Source organism: Pseudochaenichthys georgianus, chromosome 8 (genome assembly GCF_902827115.2).
Source record: "Pseudochaenichthys georgianus chromosome 8, fPseGeo1.2, whole genome shotgun sequence".
NCBI classification, from domain to species: Eukaryota; Metazoa; Chordata; class Actinopteri; order Perciformes; family Channichthyidae; genus Pseudochaenichthys; species Pseudochaenichthys georgianus.
In genome coordinates, this window is record NC_047510.2 from 6422227 (window position 1) to 6444310 (window position 22084).

At 39.1% G+C, this 22084-nt stretch overlaps 2 protein-coding genes and 1 long non-coding RNA gene across 5 annotated transcripts in view; 1 reads left to right on the top strand and 2 right to left on the bottom strand.

Moving 5' to 3' along the window:
- Positions 1-3325: 3325 nt before the first annotated feature.
- Positions 3326-7967, bottom strand: LOC117451378 (uncharacterized). Of its 2 annotated transcripts, none has more exons than XR_011643656.1 (4): positions 7890-7967; positions 5882-5956; positions 5636-5782; positions 3326-3579 (listed from the first exon to the last, which is right to left on the bottom strand). It is a non-coding gene; the product is annotated as an uncharacterized lncRNA (long non-coding RNA). The 2 variants fall into 2 exon arrangements; XR_004552645.2 differs by having other exon boundaries at positions 5636-5785.
- Positions 7818-13703, top strand: LOC117451377 (uncharacterized). The gene is made up of 2 exons (XM_034089648.2): positions 7818-8052; positions 10419-13703. The coding sequence occupies exons 1-2, from the start codon at positions 7860-7862 to the stop codon at positions 11315-11317; spliced, it is 1092 nt and encodes a 363-aa protein (XP_033945539.1). The 5' UTR covers positions 7818-7859; the 3' UTR covers positions 11318-13703.
- A 196-nt stretch (positions 13704-13899) lies between these two features.
- The window catches only part of doc2a (double C2-like domains, alpha), a 171943-nt gene continuing 163758 nt past the window's right edge, over positions 13900-22084 (bottom strand). For both annotated transcript variants that reach the window (XM_034089111.2, XM_071203940.1), the window contains exons 9-11: positions 20759-20840; positions 18892-18988; positions 13900-17841 (exon numbers count right to left, since the gene is read on the bottom strand). In XM_034089111.2, coding sequence (XP_033945002.1) covers positions 17705-17841; positions 18892-18988; positions 20759-20840 — 316 coding nt within the window. In that variant the 3' untranslated portion in view covers positions 13900-17704. The remainder of the gene's footprint in view (positions 17842-18891; positions 18989-20758; positions 20841-22084) is intronic.

Here is a 22084-nt window from a genome sequence, read left to right on the forward strand (position 1 = left end):
AAAAACCCTGTTTGTTCTGCCATAGAGACCACACACTCGATTCCTGCAGAAGCATCAAAGAGCAACAACCGAAAGACAGGATTGAGTTTCTGAAAGCTAAAGGCCTCTGTTTTGGATGTCTTACACAGGGACACCTTAGCAGAAACTGCAATAAAAGGATGACCTGTCAAGTCTGCTCCCTAAGACACCCAGGAATTCTGCATGTTGAGAAGGACAGTGCTACATTTAGAAAGCCAGATGAGAACATCTCAAATGGTCTCGTGTCACTGACGCAGGAAACATGTGGATACACTGGGGCCGGAGAATGTGTACTGCTATAGTACCGGTAAAAGTCAAGTCCAATAAAAGTGAGAAGGTTGTGGAGACGTATGCCTTCATGGATCCAGGAAGTACGGCGACTTTCTGCACTGAATCACTGAAGACACAGCTGAACGTTCGAGGGAAGAAAACTACGATCCTACTCAGAACTATGGGTCAGGAGAAGCCAGCCCAAAGTTGTATCTTGTCGGACCTGGAAGTGTGTGGACTTGAAGAAAGGAAGTACAGAAGTACATTGAACTCCCTAAGGTTTTTACATGTAAAGATATACCGGTCAAGAAAGAAAACATCCCCCTGCAGGAAGACCTAAAGAAGTGGCCATATCTGAAAGAGGTGAAAATCCCGAAGATAAGAGTAGAAGTCACCATGCTTCTAGGAACCAACACCCCTAAAGCTTTGGAGCCATGGCAGGTGATAAACAGCATCGGAGACGGGCCCTATGCAGTTAAGACTGCCCTTGGATGGGTAGTGAATGGGCCGAAAAGGACAGATGATGGCAGCAAGGCAGCAGATGGAGTTGTGAGCCACATTACAGCCAACCACATCTCCATAGCTAACATAGAGGAACTGTTGATCAAGCAATATAACACAGACTTCTCAGAACTCAGCTGTGAAGACAAAGAAGCGATGTCCCAGAAGGATCATCAGTTCATGCGGTCAGTGGTAAAATCCGCAGAGTTAAGGGATGGGCACTACTGCATTGGCTTACCACTGCGAAACGAGAGAGCCAAAATGACAAACAACCGCTGCATGGCAGAGCAGCGTGCCACAAGTCTCCAAAGAAAGCTCAGCAAAAACCCGGACCTGTACAAAGATTACAAGGACTTCATGACGGGTATAATTGGAAAAGGCTACGTTGTCAAAATCCCCATGGAACAGTTAAGCCGAGAAGATGGACGTGTGTGGTACATACCTCATCATGGTCTCTACCAGCCAAAGAAAGACCAAGATGCTGATCATCTGCATTTCCTATGGTGGCAGGATGGTGACCTGAACAAACCGATGGAAGACTACCGAATGACAGTGCACCTGTTCGGTGCTACATCGTCTCCCAGCTGCGCATTATATGCACCAAGAAGAACAGCACAGGATGGAGGAAGCAAAACAACACCAGAGGTGGTGGAAACGGTTCTCAGAAACTTTTATGTGGATGACTGTTTAAAGTCTGTGGATTCAGAAGATCATGCTGTTGCTTTGGCCAAGGACCTCAGACATCTGTGCACCAGTGGAGGTTTCGGGCTAATAAAGTATGTCGGCAACAGTAGGGCCGTCCTGTCATCCATCCCTAAAGAAGACAGCACAACGGAAGTCAAAGATCTTCACCTGAACCATAAGCAGCTTCCTATGGAAAGAGCCCTTGGCCAGTGGTGCACTGAATCAGACACATTCAGGTTCAAAGTGCAACCACAGGACAAACCAGCTACTAGACGAGGAATCCTGTCCATCGTCAGCTCCACCACTATTCCGATGCCAGCTTGGATGCATATGGAATGGCTACCTACATCTTGCAAACAACCAAGGCAAAATAAAGGTTTCCTTGCCGATCGGAAAGTCCAGAGTCGCTCCACTGAAACACATCACCATCCGGAGAATGGAGTTGACAGCAGCAGTCGTCAAGGTCGACAAGATGCTAAGAAGAGAGCTCCAGGTTCAGCTGGAGCAATCTATCTTCTGGACAGACAGTGCATAAGTATATTGAAAACAAAAACGGACTTCCAGTAAAAGAATATAAGTTCTTACAGTTGCTTAATTATGTTTAGATTATATGGTCCTATTTAAGTGTATTTTAGTAATTGGTATGCTCCCCGCCTAGCCAATTAGGGGCCGGAAATATAGGAGCCATATGTTAAAATGTATATTTGAATATTATAATCTTTTGTTATTAGTGCTATCATATCCTTTATTTGAATCAGCCGTGTAAAATTGACGGCATAGACGGCTGCAGCTGTACGTGATTACGAGACGTTATAGCCGACGGCAGTTGCTGGTGATTGTGTGTGTGTGAGAAGGAGAAATAAGCACAGAGCAACATAGTTTTCGACCTGAGGAAATACGTGTTTCTATTTGGTACCTTTTTGTTGAAGTAAAGAGTCAAGCAAACATCCTAAGACGTATCTTTTCCGAGTCATGCTTATTTGCTATCTGTGAATCGAATCTTGGATTTCTGGAACTACAGTCTCACGGTACGTCCACACAGCAGCTTTTCAAAAATCTTGAACATCTTGGAGCTGGGCGTGTCTGACAGCTTGGGGATTTTTTGCGAGCAATGCGACCAACAACCAATCACATGAATCTCCCGCCCCCGACATACAAAGCAAAAAACCCCGGGGATTTTATGCGAGCAATATATATATATATATAAACTCCCCAAACAGGCGAAAACCTACCAGTTTCACCCACTGTCTCTGCCACCTCCCTCCATGCCTGGTTCCTCCGGTTTGTATCCCGTTAATAGTTCTGGTGGTAAAGAACCGGGTGATTTGCTACCGTAATTTCTCGTTTGGAATATGAGGAAATGAACTGCGGTCTGGTTCTCCCTGCTTACACGCGGTTTGATTGGCTAGCGCTTCTACTGTCAGATTTGCATAAACATGTTTGATTGGCTGACGCTTCCAGCTCAGCTTCAAAAGTTGAACATTGCTCAACTTTTGAATCCTGGAAATCTTCGCTTCGCTCCCCCACAATGCAGTTCGGCGAAAAGCGAGGCAAAGTGACGTCATCCCCATTCAAAGTCAATGGGCAGAGAAGCGTTGGAAGCGGTGGAAGATTCGTCTAAAGCTGCTGTGTGGACGTACCGTAAGTCAGTCTCGAGATCTCATGTCCTATAGTGCACTTTGATTTGATTTTCTGCTTGTTGCACTCCTGGTTAGAAGCTAAACTGCATTTCGTTGTCTCAGTACCTGTAATATGTGCAATAACAATAAAGTTGAATCTAATCTTGAGCAGGAACAAATGTATTTACTTAGTACATATCTGACATGATTAAACACATTTGTGCATTCTTTATAATTGCAAACTGAGTCAAGCCAACTCCGGAGATGTCGGTATGCACCTTAAAGTTGTTTGCAATCCGCCAAAAAACCAAGAGAAGAAAAATAAGCCGACTCCGAGGTTGCGTTCCAATAGTCCATTTAGCTTTGTCACTACCCGATCCGTCCCCCTGCCCGATCTGTACTGCGCATGTGCGAGATGGTCCTCCATATTGGACAACTCCGGACGGCAACCCAGGAAGGACACTTGACACAGTGGCTTTTGGCAAAGCTGAAAAATAAAACGAGAGATAGATGAGTTATTGTTATTACAACGTGACTTCACTATTATTTAACAACACTTTTTATTGGGTTCTTTTATTTGGGGTTAAGTACATTGTCAGAATAAGTGAGGAATGAATTTAACTTCTGTTAGACAGCTATCATACTGAATAAATATTTACTGTGAATCTACGCAAACATTTATGGCATATGGCTGTCTAACAGAAGTTAAATGCAGAGTCTCCAGATGAGTTTACAGTAGTCCCTCGTTCTTATTAAACATCCATGTTGTAGTCCGCTGTATAGAAAACTATAGTTTCCATAGTTTCCCCACAGCAGCAGACGCACATTCATGACGTCCGCTGGCGCATCATAAACACGTCGGATAGTGAAAGTGCATTCGGATTCTCTAAAGTACCGCAGTCTCTTCTCCTAAGTCCTTTTGAATTCTCCTATCCACTATCCCTTAACCCTGTGACGTTTCACTCAGAGGTCAAGGAATAGGAGATAGGGTTAGAATTTAGGAGCTGATTTTTGGATTATCGGAACGCAACCCGAGCTGTCCGACTTCAGACGAGCTTTTTGAGACCTCCCCCGGCTGCGATCGGCAAATCTCTCTACTTTCGAGGCGAGCCGCAGCTCGTCTCAAACAAGCCAATACCCTACTTTTTCCGAAGTAAGGTCCCATGGAGCTCACCTCAGCCGTCTCTCGCGTTTGCCTGGTCAGCTCTTCCTTTTTGAGTGCGCGATTTATCGCGCATAACGTTAATCGCTGAGAAGTGGCACTGACGCTAGTATAAAGCACAAGAGTAAAATAAGGCATGTTTTTGTGCTATATTTGTGATAACAATATATTTTCATCATAATATATTTTATCATAATTCTTAATAAAACCGGCTCTGTTGGACTCAGTACTAGTTTGACTGCCACCAACAATAAAATGAAGTACTTTTACTGTGTACTTTTTCAGTTATTCTCTGTCAACTCCCCTCATGAGAACAAAATCAAGCCACTTCTGCTATATTTGATGAGAGATAAAATGATTTTCAGCCATAAGTTCTTAATATAATTGGTACTGTTGGACTCAGTACTTGTTGGACTACTACCACACATACAATTAAGTACTTTTACTGTGTACTTTTAGAATAATACTCTGTCAAACTCCCTTCCTGAGTACAATAATTCATGTATTCTGCTATATTTGATGAGGGATACAATTATGTTTTGCAATAAGTTCTACATGGAATTGGTATTGTTGGACTCAGTACTAGTTGGACTTCTACCACAAATACTATGAAGTACTTTTACTGTGTACTTTTTGAGTGATCCTCTGTCAAACTCCCCTCCCGAGTACAATAATAAATGTATTCTGCTATATTTGATGAGAGATAAAATGATGTTTTGCCATAATTTCTTAATAAAATGAGTACTGTTTGACTCAGTACTATACTACCACAAGTAGTACTATGAAATACTTTTACCGTTTAATTTTTAAGTGATACTCGGTCAAACTCCCGTTATGAGTACAATAATGCATGTTTTCTGCTATATTTAATAAGCGTTTAGAAAAATGTTCTTCACAATATTGATAATGTTGGACAGATTATTTTAAGAGAATACACATGACATCAACACAAGATCCACTAGATCAGTACTCCAGCAGCCAGGGCCGATTCTAGGGTCTGTGGGGGCCCTAGGCAAAAATTCACTGGGGGACCCTCGAACCAGCTTTCATCATCATTGTGTTAGAAATAATCTGACACCAACAAAAAAATCGCTAAATGTAAACAGTTTTTTATTTAACAACTTCGCATTTTTGTTATTTTTAAAGTTAGTTATTAGTTAGTAATATGAATATAAAAGACATACAAAAACGAAAAAAATCATGCATATAAATATAAAGAACAATTAAAACTAGAATAGTTTTCCTTTGTAAATCTACGTGAAGTTTTGTCAGTATTCTGCGAAAGACTATATCTGTTTCTTGTATTGGTCCTCTTGTTACTAGTGCACACTATCATTTAGGACATTTGGCCATTGTGCAGGGTCGTCTGAAGTGATCAAACCTTTTGTAGTCGTGGTAGTGCTGCTGGAGCTAGGGGTTGACGTGTCATCTTCATGATGAGAAGATGTTGTTGTCCCACTGGAGGCAGATGTTGACGCCTCACTGGAGGCAGATGTTGACGCCCCACTGGAGGTAGATGTTGACTGAACTGCTATGACCAAAAAAGAAACAGGGAATATCATGTTACAAGGAACCTTTGGAGTGCAATGCACAGTATAATCAATTAAAAGTGGAATACTTAACTTACCATCATCAGCATTTGGAGGTGGCACCTTATCCTTTCCCGTTGCTGCTGCTGGTGCCAGAAACTTAAGAAAGGATCCTGAGGATAATAAAGTGAAACTTATAACAGTAACATGTTAACAATTCAAAATGCTTTCACTTTATATAATTCAAATTCCTCATATTCAGCTTTCGAATGTTGTTCTTGGGGATAGCTTCCACTATTCTTCATTGTTTACTATTTCCATTTCATTTGAAAGGGACAATGTGAACATGGTTCCAATACAGACGATTGTGCTGGAGCCTGCACTATGGCTATACTAAGGTACGGTGACCAGACGTCCCCGTTTTCCGGGGACAGTCCCCGGTTGAAACTGTCCCCGGAAATGTCCCCGTTTTTTAATATACGTTAAAAACACATAGCAACGTGAAATAAAACGTTTCATGTCAGGAAACACTGGGTAAACACTACAGACTGTGGTCAAGCCAGCCCGCACGTTGTATTGCGGTGCGCGAATATCCTATACATTACGGTATGTAAAAGCGGCCTTAAAAATAAAAGCGTTTACTCGGTCAATAACAAATATACCTAAAAAACACACCAAACATATTCATATATACTGGAGCTTAAATTAAGAAATATGTCCTATATAATGTGATCAATAATAATTAATAAATTAATAAAAACATACTACGTATAACTAGCCTACCACATTATAACTGAGTGAATGTAAAATGTAAGGATACAGTTATGAAGACATATCTGACATTTCCACTGGGTGACTAATTTCAATTGATGTTGACACCATCTCACAACACTCCTAAAATAACATTACTTTCTGAAGCACAATTTAAAATGTATGCTGTTTAAAATCTCAAATTAGATCTATTGTCCATCTATATTTTGATTATTATTTAATGGAAACTGTCCATAATCATAGAGTCATTCGAAGTCAATCAAAGACTTATTTCACTCCAGGGTGATAGCAGGACACCCCATCTAGAGAGAATCAGGAGGACAATTGTCCTGATGTAGAGTTTCAAAATAAAAGACCTTTGAAATCTCATGGGCTATCATCCCTCTATTTTTAGATAAGAATAAAACTATCCAGTATCAAAGACTTATTTCACTTCAGGGTGATAGCAGGACACCCCATCTAATCACTCAGAGAGAATATGGACAATCTGATGTACAGTTTCAAAATTAAAGACCTATGAAGTCTCATATATGAGCTATCGTTTTTCTGTTTGTATCCAACAGTTAACATTTTCGAATTACATTGAACCAGAATTGTCCCCCTTTTTTCTTTAACAGTGAAGAAAATTGGATATTTTAATGAGATTTTGACCGCAAAATTCAAAATGTCCCCGGTTTTCATTTTGAAAATCTGGTCACCTTAAATACTAAGGTTGAAATATACAGTTTTCAGTATCATCATAAAACCACTAGGAGTACACTACAGAGAAGCAAAATACAATAAAATACACTCAATAGCACACTAACTTAACAATAAGTTATTTAGAGTACACTTGTCCAAATGTCTTTCATCTACATTTCCTAATTCATAGCTTGACAGTTAGCTCAGTCGGACACAGCTTCATCATTTAACTACCCTACAGAAAAAGTTAGCTGATTTCCCCCTCCAAACTATTCCAAATTATTTGTATCGCAAATAAAGAAGAACAAACATGCATTATTTAACTCTTGTACTAGCGTCAGTGCCGCTTCTCAGCAATTACCGTAAAGGCGCAATTAATCGCGCACTCAAAAATGAAAAGCTGCTGATTTGACCAAGCAAACACGAGAGATGGCTGAGTTGACCGCAGTTGTATTATACCCTTGCTGTAATTTTTCTTTTTGTGTGTTATCTTATAACTCTAATTCTTATTTTATATCATGTTCTTCTGTTGAAAAAAAAAACTGTATCCGGTTTTGTTTGTTGTTGTGCTGTTCTGTTTCCGGTGTGGATGTAGCCGAGGCAGCTGTTTATGGTTCATCCAAAATGACCAAACTGCAGCTACTGAACGCCTACCTGACGGAGCGGCTGACGGTGGTGGTGAAGGAGATCCTGGACGTGGTGGAGGACACGGTCACAGAGTACCGGGAGGAGACCGCCAAGACCAAGCGGGAGAACGAGAGCCTCCGGAGGCAGCTGCGGGACATCCTGCTGCTGGAGGCCGAGACAGAGTGGCTGAGTAAGGGCCGAGCTAGTCTGCTAGCTTTACAGGAGAGCTGTGATGGAGCGTTCCAAACCGCTCTGAAAAATATGTGCATTTTAATATTACACATCTATGTGACGTTTAAAAGCAACTAAAATCTACACTTTAACATGTTACCATGCAGTTAAAGTGCCATCTTTAAATCGGCACATATACAATTAACCAACTAGTCTAAATGGTATGACAAATATTACTTTTTGTAGCAGTTACTGTTACTTTCTGTTTTCACACTAGCAACCGTTTCCGTTCCGAAAATAGAGTTAAATACTGAAATGAAGAAGTACTGCTTTTTGGATTATCAATTTACATTAAACCGGATTAACGTTTGAAATATATTGTTTCAGAATGTGTACAACCCTTTGCTTATAGTGCTCTATGTTGAACGTAAAACAACATCACCTTGAATTGCCAGATGATAGCATAGAGTCTGGCGTGGTGTTCTCTCCACGCAGGAGGTATTTAGTGTCTTACTAAATTGCTTAATAAACATTCAGAGTCCCAGCTGACTGCCTGTTATTCTTGTTTTATTGAAGGGGAATTCCTTACACATTTACCTATCTGCAGTCAGAGGACCGATAGTTAATACTCTCTCAAAGGGTTTCATTTAGGGACAGTCAACAAATGATTTGTTTTAATGACAGAAAACAAATGTTATATTAACTTCCCCATATGATTGAAAACTAGGCTTAAACAACTATAATAATCGTGTCTTGTGTGGCACAAATATTTTATTACTGATGTGTCATGAATTTATCTAAACTATTTGAATAGCAGATTATTAGTATTTTTAATAGCTTCCATGTCATGTGACCAGGGGCCTCATTTATAAACGTGTGTACGCTCAAAAAATGGCGTACGCCAGTTTCTACGCAATGTTTGCGATTTATAAAATACTAACTTGACGAGAAAACATGCGGTCCTCCACGCAAACTCTAACCCATGCGTACGCACTAAGCACAAAAGCGGGAGAGACGAGGAACTGCCACACCGTTGGCAGAAGGAAGAATGGAGATAAATATGTGGAAATAATACCATAAATAAAATGTTACCTCTCATTTATCATATATGAAGAATTCATTTTCACAAATTGATTAAAGCCAATCTTAAAATGATTAAACAAACGCCTGTTTGAGACTTCTCAGTGCACACAAAAACATAACTTGATCACCCCTCGATTATGTTCTCTTGTTAAGAAATGTTTTCTCATAAATGATGCGGTAAACAGGAGGACATAATTACTTTAAACTAACGCCGTTTTGCATTTCTATAGGTTGTATAGATATGAGCATGGTTTTATATACCATCACGTTTAATCATGTTTTATGCCGTTCGCCGCCTACTTGATAAGTCGCTCGTAAAACACAGGAGGTATGGAAGCTAAGAACACCATATGTGGTAAATTGTACAGCTGATATAACACAACACATACGTTTTATTTCCTTTAACTGGTGGATAGAGTTGCTACAGGGGGGGGGGGGGGACAGGCTGCAGTGGAGACGCTGCTCACAGCTGATCGACAGCTGGAACACAAACCACCAATTACAAACACATAATTCAGATCCAGTCGTCATGACTCCACTCCGGAGGGATTCCCCGTTCACTTCTTACAGTTTCTCATCAAGGGTGTCTCCTGTCCCCGGTGCAAACACACTGCCTGAGGAAGGCCGAGTATTTATGTTGTCATTAACCTTTTTCGGACCACTTATTTATTTATTTTGGTGACGATCCGACCTCCATGCTGCTACTCTGGTTCAAACTGTCGTCATTTCCTGCGATCTTCTTCCTGCAGTCAGTCAAAAAGAATATTAATACGGGGCATTTCTTTGACTATTTACAGGCAAATATGGGCGTTACGTGAAGCCCGCAAAAGCTGCGCTGCATTTCAAGTTGATTGTCATTTCCAAAGGGAAACCGGCGTAGGACGTGCCGCACGCAAGTCCCACGCCGGTACGCAGTGTTTTATAAATCGGAAAATGTCTGCGTATTTATTTGCTTTGCCCTACGTAAGCAACCTTCCCACGTGAATCCTACGCAAGGCGTTAGAAATGAGGCCCCAGGTGACTTAAAATCAATGCAGTGTTGTATTATTACACTGGACAAGTAGGACACACCTCTTTCATTAGATTTGCTTTTATTTATATGCATATTTGTATGATTATTCATCATTTTAACAGCACACGAAATGAGTGCCTAGTGTGAGATGACTAGTTAAAGTAGGGGGGAGAGAGGGACATGTGGTTTAACCTTACAAGGTTGTTATCACTACCATACATTCCCTTACATTTGTGGTGCCAATGCAAGCATTTCTTTATCATCTTCAATCTTTGTTTCTGTGGTTCCAGGGTCCACCGGGTCCAGTCTTGGGTTAGAGTCTCCGGAGCAGAGAAGCTGTGATCCAGAGCCGCGGCCCCGCTCCAAGGAGCCCGACTCCCCCCTGAACCAGCAGGGTGTTTCTGTGGAGAGGGAGACGTGCCCCCTGCAAAATTGGAAACCTGCTGATGCCTTGGAGCCCACACTGAAGCCGGACCCTCAGACGAAGGATGCCTCACCCCTTCCAAGTTACTCTTCCTCGGCCCCTAACATCCAAATTGAAGTCCCTCTGCTGAGAGAGGAGCCCCAGGCCCTGCCTCTGATTAAAAGTGAGCCTGAGGACCACACAGTGAGTGAACCCGAGTCTGTGCAGGAGCAGTCAGCCGTCAGGAGCAGGACGGTGTTGGTGCGTGTGGACAGAGAGGAGGCTCACAGAAACAGGAAGTGCTCTCCGGAGAGACTCGCAGGAGATGAAGGTGCAGCTGCGGGTTACATCCCTGAGCTCGTGCACCGCTGCCCCCGCTGCGGCGAGGCGTTTGGCCATGCCGGCAGCCTGCGACTGCACCTGGAGCAGAAGAGGAAGACCTACGCCTGCGACTGGTGCTGCAAGTCCTTCGCTCAGTCGGCCGACCTGCGGCGCCACCTGCGCACGCACACGGGGGAGCGGCCGCACCGCTGCACCTTCTGCTCCAAGAGCTTCAGCCAGAGGGGGAACCTGCGGCGCCACCTGCGCATCCACACGGGGGAGCGGCCGTACAGCTGCCCCTACTGCTGCCGCACCTTCAGCGACGGAGACACCATGAAGAAGCACAAGCGCACGCACTCAGGGGAGAAACCGTACAGCTGCGAGCAATGCTCCAAATCCTTTAGCAGCGCCAGTGGGCTGCATATACACTTAAAGAAGGACATGTGCTACGCGGCTCACACCTGATGGGCAGCTACAGCAAAGACATGCACATATGCATAGAGTGCTGCAGGAATGAGTCCTTAATCCCTGAATTTAGTGAGCATTCTAGGACTTCCTGTTCTCATTTATTTCTAAAAAGATTAATTTACATGTTCACCTTGCCGTGGTGCATAATGCTGCATACATAAACACAGTTAGATGAATTCACGTGGAAGGCTTTCATGTGCCTTAAAAACAGCCGTGCTAACAAGTTGCTAAATGGGACGACTAAACGTCATCACGCCGAACATTAGCAGCCTTTAGCTTAGCGGCGGTGACTTGAAGTCATGTGACCGTGCTGTAGTTCCTCTATAGCCTAACATTAGCTTTTTACTTCTGGAGATTGCATTTACGCTTTTAAAATCGTAAACATGTTAATACGTGGATATTAACCTGCTTAAAGGTGGGGTAGGTAAGTTTGAGAAACCGGCTCGAGATCGCTAGAATTTGAAAATACACAACCGGAGAAAATCTGCCACTTCCTTATAGAGCCCCTCCTCCAACACACACGAACGTGCACATGACCAATGAGGGCACGAGATAAGTTTGTGCCCCGATGGAAGGCTGACAGGCAGGTAGGCCATCCAATCCGTATTACGGCTTCTACAGATTTTTGTCAAACCACTTCAGATATTCATTGCTATCGGGATGTTAAGAGCATTCCATGGAATATAACAAAAAGTGTATCTCGAGCCGGTTTCTGAAACTTACCTACCCCACCTTTAACAAAATGTGTAAGTATTAATAACATTTGTTGGTCACAGATTTAATTTTTTGCATTGTCTTTTTGTGAAGGGAACCAGGCAGATGCTAACTTCAGCGTCAGACTACAAAAATACATGAATCCTGCACTTCTCTATATATATTTATTCTAAGTAAAGGACATAAGCATTACAAGCCAGTCGGATATATAAAATGGTGGATCTCTAAATATATATATTTATGTATTATTTGATGTATAACATATTTTATATTGATAATTAAAATCTGCCAAGTAACTAACTTATCAATAACAACTACAACATTTAAAAATAAAATAATGAATAGAAGAATAAAACTGACCCTCACATTTTGCATCAAAAAGTAAATAACAATCAAAGAATTGTCAATTAATTATCTTTTACGTCGTTATTTAAATGATAAAATAGCAAAGGAAGAACATATTTGAGTGAAGTACACGTACCTGTAAATTGAATATATAGCCTCTATATATCTATCCTGCTGGCTTGTGATGCACCGGATGATGAAATACATTTTACATTCCTGTCTTTACTTTTTCTCTGATTCCTCCTGCTGAGGGTCTTTAATGCACTTTGTTTGGTTTTACTCTGACAGGGACAGGAAGTAGTCGATAGGCAGCTACACAGTCGCACTTATGTCATCCCTGCATTATGTATTTATTTATTTTTATTTCTTAAGTTGGGACCCTCCAGTGTAACACCACACTAAAACATTAAATATAAAAATATTATTTATTTCCTTTTTTTATCAATGTATAAACTATGTCTCATCTCACGCCACAATATTTATTTTTTGGAGATTGTGATTGGAAATGCAGATATAATGTTAGATAGTAGATTTGTGGTATTTTACAGAAAAACCAGAAAACATGTGTTAGCAGATAGTTATGTGTGTAGATCTTTACTGTGGGATTATTAGTATTTTGTATTGAGGTAAAAATTATGTTTTTTTAGAAAAATAAATGTTCAGTCAAAAAGTTCTCGAAAAAGTTGATTTCTAATAAAGTAGTACATTTAGAGTCGTGCACACTGATCACTTTACCTTATTGACTTTTGATGCTCTCACTCACTTAAGGTTCAGTTCTGATCATTTGTATTTAATCCATCAACAATTTTTCCTCCTCCTGTCTATCATTTTGTTCGACAGCACACTTTTTTTTTGTCTTGTTTTTTGTCTCCCAAAAATTAAACCAAACGTTCTACAGTTTCAAGTTTCAGAAAGAAAAGTTATTTATTAATATTGCAGATTTAAAATACAAAAACTAAATAAGGACTGCTTCAAGGAGAAAATAAAGTTGAATTAATTAAAGTCTCGAATTGTTTTAAAAAATAAATTCTTACTTGGAAACGGCTTTTGCGGTGAGAAATGTATTTCCTGTCTAGTACATATTACTACAATACATTTCCCCAAAAAAAGATATTAAATGTTGTAATAAAAGACCCAAATACTCTACTTTGACTTATTCAATGACTTTCTGCAGCAGATCTTTGGTGAAGAGAGACGCCTTACAAAAGCTGCACCACGATGAGTGGCCTGAAAAGATCTGGACACAAGAATAAAATGATATAAATGTATATTTTAAATGTGTTTTTCTATTTAAACAGTATTGACAAATGGCAGAGGCATAAAGCAGAAATTAAAGTTCATATGAAAAGCTGTATTTTGTTCTCCTGTCATTATTAATTGAAACATATATGCTTTTTGCCGCAAGTTTGAACGAAATCGCTGCTTTTGTTGGACCTTTCCAATGCTTGCCAAGTGTTTTGGTGCAGCTGCAGTGCTCCTCTCCGGCTGCAGGGGGCAGCAGTGACACACTACACTGTGGCTGTGTTGCATTCCAAATGTCTTTTATTGATCGTACATAAAACACCTGATAGAAATGTAAGAACAACTGTAAAGCACAAGATCATTGTAAACAACAGTTCTACGATATGTATGTTCATATAGATATCGTATAGAAAGCCACACTCGTACATTCATACAGTCGTGCATAAAAGAAGAAGAACACTGTAAACAGAAGAATCCCAACATATACCTGAATGCCTCATCATGTTTCAACATTTGGAAAACAGGCAGCATGAGTATAGAGATATAAATATCAACATATATCATCATGCAACACCAAGGAAGAACCACTTTATTCAGAAATCATCAGCATCATGGCAACAAAATGATGCACAACGTCTGTTTTCACTCTTTAGAGGAGGACTATGAAGGAAACTCAGATTATATATCAGGTTTAGACCCAAATGAGCAACATGACACCTGCACAGGTTTAAATGGATGCTGCAGATGAGAAATATGTTATATGTTTATGTTGGCTATGCCCTTGCCTCAAAACAGCTATCATAAAATCATGTTTAGCAAAGGTAACTTGGCAAATATAATAATGTGAATTGATAAAAATGGTTTTACTCATACACTTTTTAACGTAACATGCAATAGAACATAATATTACTTTCCCCATGCAGTGTGCATTGGTGTTAAAAAAAGCATATTTACGTATTACTTTTTCAATATCATTTGCATTGGTGAACAAATAACTCTTTTAAATATTTTACTGAAGTTAACGTAAAATGAGCTTTTTACATCATGTGTATTGATGTTAAAATATATTGATGTTTAATGCTTTATAAAACATATCTTACTTTTAATGTTAGTCTATTGGGCCCTGGTGTACTTAAGTAAACATAGTACTACTTAGGTGATTAAGTTATTAGTAAAATCCTGCATTCACCATCTTACTTAAAAGTACACATGTACCAGCATCAACATATACTTAGTAAAAGTACTCATTATACAGATCATATTTATTTCACAGTGTTCAATTAAAAAAGGAGTCAGTTGGAAAACATTTTCATGGAGCTAGCATTAGCTTGCTTCGCGTGCTAAGGACAGCTGTATATGTGTCAGTTGTCACTTGTGGCGGGAACATTGAAGGTCGCTGGCTACTTCTACTTCTATCTAAAGTTAAGGAACCATAGTTTGAAATATTAATCAATGGTTTAATGGTAAATCTAACTATGTTATTATTATTGAAAAGGAAGTAGGCGGGGCTCGATGAACATTCAATTTCAAGAATTGACTGTGATTTCTTGTGAGGTAACAGTAAGTTCTTTATATTAAAATATCAGCTTTTTCCAACATCCCTGTCTGCTTCAAAAAGCGCATGAGATCAATGTTTCTATAATGACTTTAACACCTAAACGGTGTACACAGATCTGCACTGCTATTCTATCATAGGGTGTTAAATAATAACTCTTATTTCATTTATGAGAGTCACCAATTTGGCATAGTTAGCAAGATACTGTAGCTTACAGTAGATTCACTAGCTAGCTTGCTTGTTCGATGGGTAGTTCCTGTAGGCTAGCTAACTGGTTAGATAGCGAACGTTAGCTAGCTTGTAAAGTAAATAGCTAACTTTAGCTTGCTTGTTCAGTATTTGCTCACGTTCGCAGGATAGATAAATGGATAAATAGATAGATAGATGACTGCTAATGCTCATACGTTAGCTAGTTAGCTGACGTTCGCTAGATAGCTGACGTTCGCTAGCTAAATAGCACACTGGTTAATTGAATTTGCTCTATAGGTTAACTTGTGTATACCGATATGCTTGGGTATTTATCCTAGCTTTTAGTAGATGAACCATCTACACCCAAAGAGTCCTAAAAAATGTCCTCATAAGATTTTGGGCCATTTTCATAATGTGACAAAATGACAAATGACAGAGGATGGATGTGGAACCATAAAACCATTCCTTCACTGCAGTGTAGCTGCTAACTAAATAATGCCAAATAAAATGTATTGTTTACAACCCTGCTTGTGATAACCGGAAAAACAATTTCATTATTTAAATAGATATTGGGCCATGACAAAATATTTATCAAATATATCTATTTGAATAGAGAAAAAAAGTATATTGGAAGTGGTGGAACGTACCAAAGTACATTTACACAAGTATTGTAATTAAGTACAATTTTGAGGTACTTTACCTGAGTATTTGTATGTTTATGCTCCTTTATACTTCTACTCCTCTTCATTTTGGAAGCCATTATTATACCTTTTTCTCCACTACATGTATACTGACAGCTTTAGTTGCTTTACATATTCAGATTATTAGCAAATACAAACATTTAATAAACTAGTAAATAAACATTAAAATATAATTAAGATGAATTATCCAGCAGCAGTTTGTAAAGTAATTCAAATTTGCTAAAAGAATGTCAGCTGTGATACAGAACACACATTATTGCATCAACAATTATAATCCAGTAATTTAACATGTATGATTCTGAAATGGGCCATTACACATTAGTACTATTACTTTTTGTACTTTAAGTGTATTTGAAATACCAATACAGCAGTATACATAGTAAAATGAATGAAATAAAGCTACTCCTTTTACATCGGGAAGCTTTAAAGTTATGAACACTAATGCATCAATAGTTACAATCAACAATATAATGAATGTTCTTCTAAAAACATGGTTGTGCTTTAGTATTTTTTGAAGTCAAGTACTTTTACTTTAGTAAGATTATGAATGTAGGATGTTAACTTTTAACAGAGTATTTTTACATAGTAGCCTATTGCTTATTTTAACTGGTGGAAATGTATAGAAGTACTGTACTTAAGTATACATTCTAAATTGTCTGCTACTTTATACTCCACCACTTGTATTTAATAACTGTTGTTCCCAGTTACTTGGCAGAGTACTTGCAGAATGAATGACCAGATTTGATAAGCTCTGGGTGCTATAGAATGGTGCAGAAAAGAGTCCTCAAACCCAGAGAAGACATATCATTTTACCACTGGTTCCCTTGTCTCGGAGTAAACGGTTATTTTAACGTGTTTGTGGTTATATGCCTGAAATAAGGTCTGTGGTTAAAACAAGAGTTTTTCATGATTTTTTCTACGACATAAAATACATCAGCAATCAGCCTACTCAAGCAGTAATGAGACCGGTTTCAGCTTAGCATTAGTGATGCGCCGCATGGCGACCGTGACGTCGTTCGTTAACAGCCTAGCGTTAGCTTTTTACTTCTGCCGATTGCATTTATGCTTCGAAAATCACAAGTGGTGTTAATGTGGAGATTTCCATGCTAAACAAAACGTGTTAAGTATCATGAATGTGTGTTTGCCCCAGAACTTATTTCAGCAATATACCAATATCCGATGGGAAAATCCCATTGCTCTATGTCTAGGGAACCCTTTGCAATGCCAACTTTCGGGTCAGCCTACACCCATACATCATCACTGCATCACTATATAACCTGAATGCACCATGAACATAAAGACTATAATAAAAGAAGTGTACTTGTTAAAAGGGTTTAGCTCATTTGAAGCTAATGTTGCAGGATTCTTGCTGTTCTAGGTTTGTATCTTCATGTTTGGTTGCATTTATATGAAGTCGCTTTGGAAAAAAAAGTCGGCTCAATTAAATGTAATGTAAAGTTCAATCAAAGCTTTTTCTTAAACAAAACATGCATTTGAATTTCTGCAGCTGTGGTTTCTCTGAATGTGTGCGTCAGTGTCTGACCCTGTGATATCTGCTGCTGATGTTCATGGAGCTTCTTCTCACTAATGAAGGCACACCATCACTTCCTCTCATTTCCAGCGGCTCCCCCCCCCCCGTTAGTCGTGGCTGAGGGTGCGGGGCAGCTCGTTGCTCAGGATGTGCCAGCGCTCCACCCTCTGGCCCGGGCTCTTCAGGCAGTCGGTCCAGTGACGGAGGCCGTCGCCCTGCGAGTGTGCGCTCAGACACACCCCACCTGCACACAGAGGGAGGAGTGTTGGTGTCAGGAAACACTCGTCTGCAGTTTCACAGGACAGCTGAATATGTATTACAGCCAGTGGGGGAAGGTTACCAACTTCATTTCATTAATAAAATAAAAAAATATTATTATTTTTAAAGATATTTAAAAAAATATTGTTTTACATTTGAAAATAATCTCTAAATATATAATATTACCCTAAACTCAATCTTTCCTTCAATTTGTTATTTTCTTTTATAAATGTTTTAATTGATGTAGAAATACAATTTATAGTTTCTAATTACATGATAGCTTTAATCTTTACCTTTATTTTAGAAGTCAACGGTCATTATATAAATAACTCAATGTATTACTTTAAAAACTTTATAATCTCTTTTGTCTCACTTTTTAAAAGTTGTAAAAACTCTTCTTACTTTTATTACATTTTAAATAATATATTCAGTTTTTTTATTTCTATTCATTCTTTTATTTTTTGTTGTTGTTAAAAATGTATAAATATGGCAGGATGAAAAATAATTGTTAAATTGTAATTTAAATAATTGCAATAAAAAATGCCACAAAAATATAATTAAAGATTTCCCTTTTGGAACCAACTTCCATCCAAATCAATAATGCCAAACTTTCATTCGTTTTGTCAAAAAAGAATTCATCCAGTTATGCATTTAATAAGTGTTATTAATAATGGATGTCAAAAGTCTAAGTCACACCTTTTCAGTCAATATTATGTTTGTAGTCTGTCACTTCAAAGTTACTTCAGGAGACCAAACACTGACCACGCAGGTTCAATTCAGCCCCTCCAGAGCTCTTTATTCCCATCATTAGCAAGAATATGATGATGATAATAAACAGACACTGAGGAGCAGATTGTAACATAGTAAACACTGAACAGCTTTGCTGACACTAACGAGCCACGCGTGAGAGGTTCATGAATATTTACAGATTCGTTTTGTGATCATTTCCACAGACGTTCAGCACTCTTCTGTTCTCAAAGAGGCCTCCTGGTTCAGAGGGAGTTTCCCTACGTTCCTGTGACGGTCGGGGTCTCACCTATGAAGTCGTTGGAGCGTCCCAGGTCGTAGTCCCACACCGTCACCTCCAGCGACTTGTTGGAGAGCTCCGACAGCGAGATCTCGTAGAAAAACTCCTGCAGGGAGAGGCAGATTTAAAAACACCGTGAGGTCAACCATAAGACAATGTGTGGTGATATTCTACACATCTTTATACACGTTTATTCTTGTCATACATCTTAGAACGACCTGCCTGAGGAGATCAGGGTTACACAATCTGTCAGCTCTTTTAAGTCGCTTATTAAAAACTCAAATGTGATTTGACTTTTAGTCTTATTTTATTTTTCATTTATTCTTGATCTATGTATTTTTGGTTTATTATTTTCTATGTGTTTTACGTGTGTATGTTATATAACGTATTTTTATGTGAAAGCACTTGGTAACTATGTTTTGAAAAGTGCTATATGCATAACGTTTATTATTATTATTAGTAGTAGTACAATGGCACTTTTTATTTTATGGGGTAACTGTTAAGAAATCAAATTTCCCCCTGGGGATTAATACAGTCATTTCTGTACAGACTTACTATACTGTACTGTTTTTGTATCAAAGCCCGTTATATCTCCTTTCTCTGTGCTATGAAGCTCCATTGTTGCTCAAAAACTTAAAAAATAAATATATATATTATTCGGAATTAAATCTAAACATGAAATTTATGGAAAATAAAGTTTTTCTTAATACAATACATGTCATCAATCCTGTGTCATAATAAGTTCAATTAAATATCAGCCTTTGCCCAGAAAAAAACTATTTTTAATTAAAAAAGGTTTATTGGAGAATAATTGTACTTCATTTGAGAATAATTGTACTTAATTTGAGCGGCGGGTGCCGAGCTTGTGGAGTTTTCTGATTCCAATGGACACTGAATCAGGGTTAGAGACCCTAGCTTGGAATATCAGGAATGTACTCTTTCTGGATGAAATGTTGTCATGGTTCAGGTGGAAATTGAATATAGTAAAAAAGTAATTAGTAACATAAGTATGAGGGCGGTGGTGGTCACCAGTTTGAGTCCCGGAAAGACCAAGTGCTACCGAGGTGTCCCTGAGCAAGGCACCGTTCCCTACACTGCTCCCAGGGCGCCGTACATAATGGCAGCCCACTGCTCCTAACACTAGGATGGGTCAAACGCAGAATGTAAATGTCCCCTCTGTGGGACGATTAAGGGTATATAAATAAATACAAATAAAAGTAATAACAGTAAATTGTCTGTTATTACCCCCTCCCTCGTGAGTATATTTTCTATCCAGAATTATTGAGAAGATCATATTATAAAAAGGCAACACAAAGTGTATGCTCTTTCATGACCATTGGCTTTCAGACAAGAGTCCCAGCTTCAAAGCCTGATTTCCTAAAGGAGTTTGGGGAACAGATGCTGGATCAGCGTGTGGCTCACACTGTTTCACCACATTACCATGAACACACTGTCATTTATTTTGAGCACACACCCCATCCTGCCAACAAATGTGGATTAATGCACCGCAGGAAATAGTCCCCAACAAATGTCTTCTATACAAAATACACTGAACAGCTGCTTTATTTCACGAGTTTTAAACAACAGACCTGTAGATGTAAACGATGGAGCAGTTCATTTTGTATCCAATCACAGGAGAAAAAGAGTTAAGGAATAATAACTTATCAGCTAGCTAGTGTACTGCGATGTTCATCCGTCTGTTGGGCAGCACTGGTTTACACAGCTCAGTGATTACATCTCTTCTAAGGGACATGGACGACTGTAAAGGAAATGTTTTCTGACATTTCTTCTCACAAGTCTTTGTGGGACAAACATCGAAGAGGTCTTGTGGTCTTAGAACCATATCATGCAGTGGTGCAGAAGGGAGGGGTCTTACCTCGTTGAATTCAGGGTTGAGGGTTTTTTTCATCACAGCTGTTTTGTGCTTGGATTTCTTCTGTATGTCGGGCTTCAGGTATCTTACAGCAGGAGCAGAGGAGAAGAAAAAGCATCAGTTTGTTTTATATATTGTGTATTAAAGGTCCCCTAGTATCTTCTTTGTCAACAATATATTATAGATCTCAGATATATACAAAACATGTCTGAAGTGTTTGAAATACCAAACAGCTCATTGTAGCATGCCATATACCCTTCTTTTTCAGCTTTACATTTCTGTACATTTAAATGCTAATGGGCTGCTGCTAGCCACGCCCCTCTGAGAGATGATTTGTAACAAAAAACAGTGGCGCTCTAGATCCAGATCCATTCAGATCCAGGTGACAAGGTGGGCTGGTGTTTCCACGACCGCAGGATATGTCTTCCGACATGGTTGTTTAAGAATTGAGAAGCTACTCCTCACATCAGCTACGGTTAAATAACTTGTTGCCGTGGAAACATATTATTCACTGCAGTATATCTCCAATGGAAGGTTGGCTTAGTTAAATCCAGGTCGTGACTTTTTTTTTGGACTGGCAGTGTATTTCTTCTAACTTGTAATTATTTTAGATTTTTGTGACTTGTTTTTATTTATCTTTTCCAACTGTATAATTTAATATATGCCATGACAAATGAATTCAAATGGATTCTGCTCGCATCAGAGCAGTGACTTGCAGATATTTCACTTTCATAAAAAGCTGAATATTTGCATCATGTTTTGCTGTGGGCCTAATGAGGAAGCCACTCATGAGACACACACACAGCGCAGTGGAAGTGATGCGGAGTGTTTCATTAAAGCACAGTTCCATTCCTCAGGAACACACACACATGCACACACGCACACACACGCAAACACACACACACACACACATAACCCTTGAAGGAGGAACTGACTGCGCATAGCACATATTTAGTTAAAAATACCAGTTCTCCTGCATCCGATCCAATTTCCATTATGCTGCAAGAATGTCAAAGTTTAAGTAGCAATGTCAGCGGTGTGTCCCAATAGTAACACAATGCTTACAATAAAGCATTAGCGTATATAACAGTGCAAGAAAGAGTGCTGACATCTGGAAATGAGTTAGCATATTAGCATGTTGGCAGCCGAAAGCAAGAGGCAACATTTAAGGACAGGATTTAACCCTGACAAAGTAATTATGTAATATAACAAAAAAAGATATATAAAATATAACCTTTAGTACTCAGAAAGGCACTATTTTTTTTATTTATTTTTTTTAATTTATTCTACTAAAATCATACAAAAACAAAAACGTATAATTCATACACA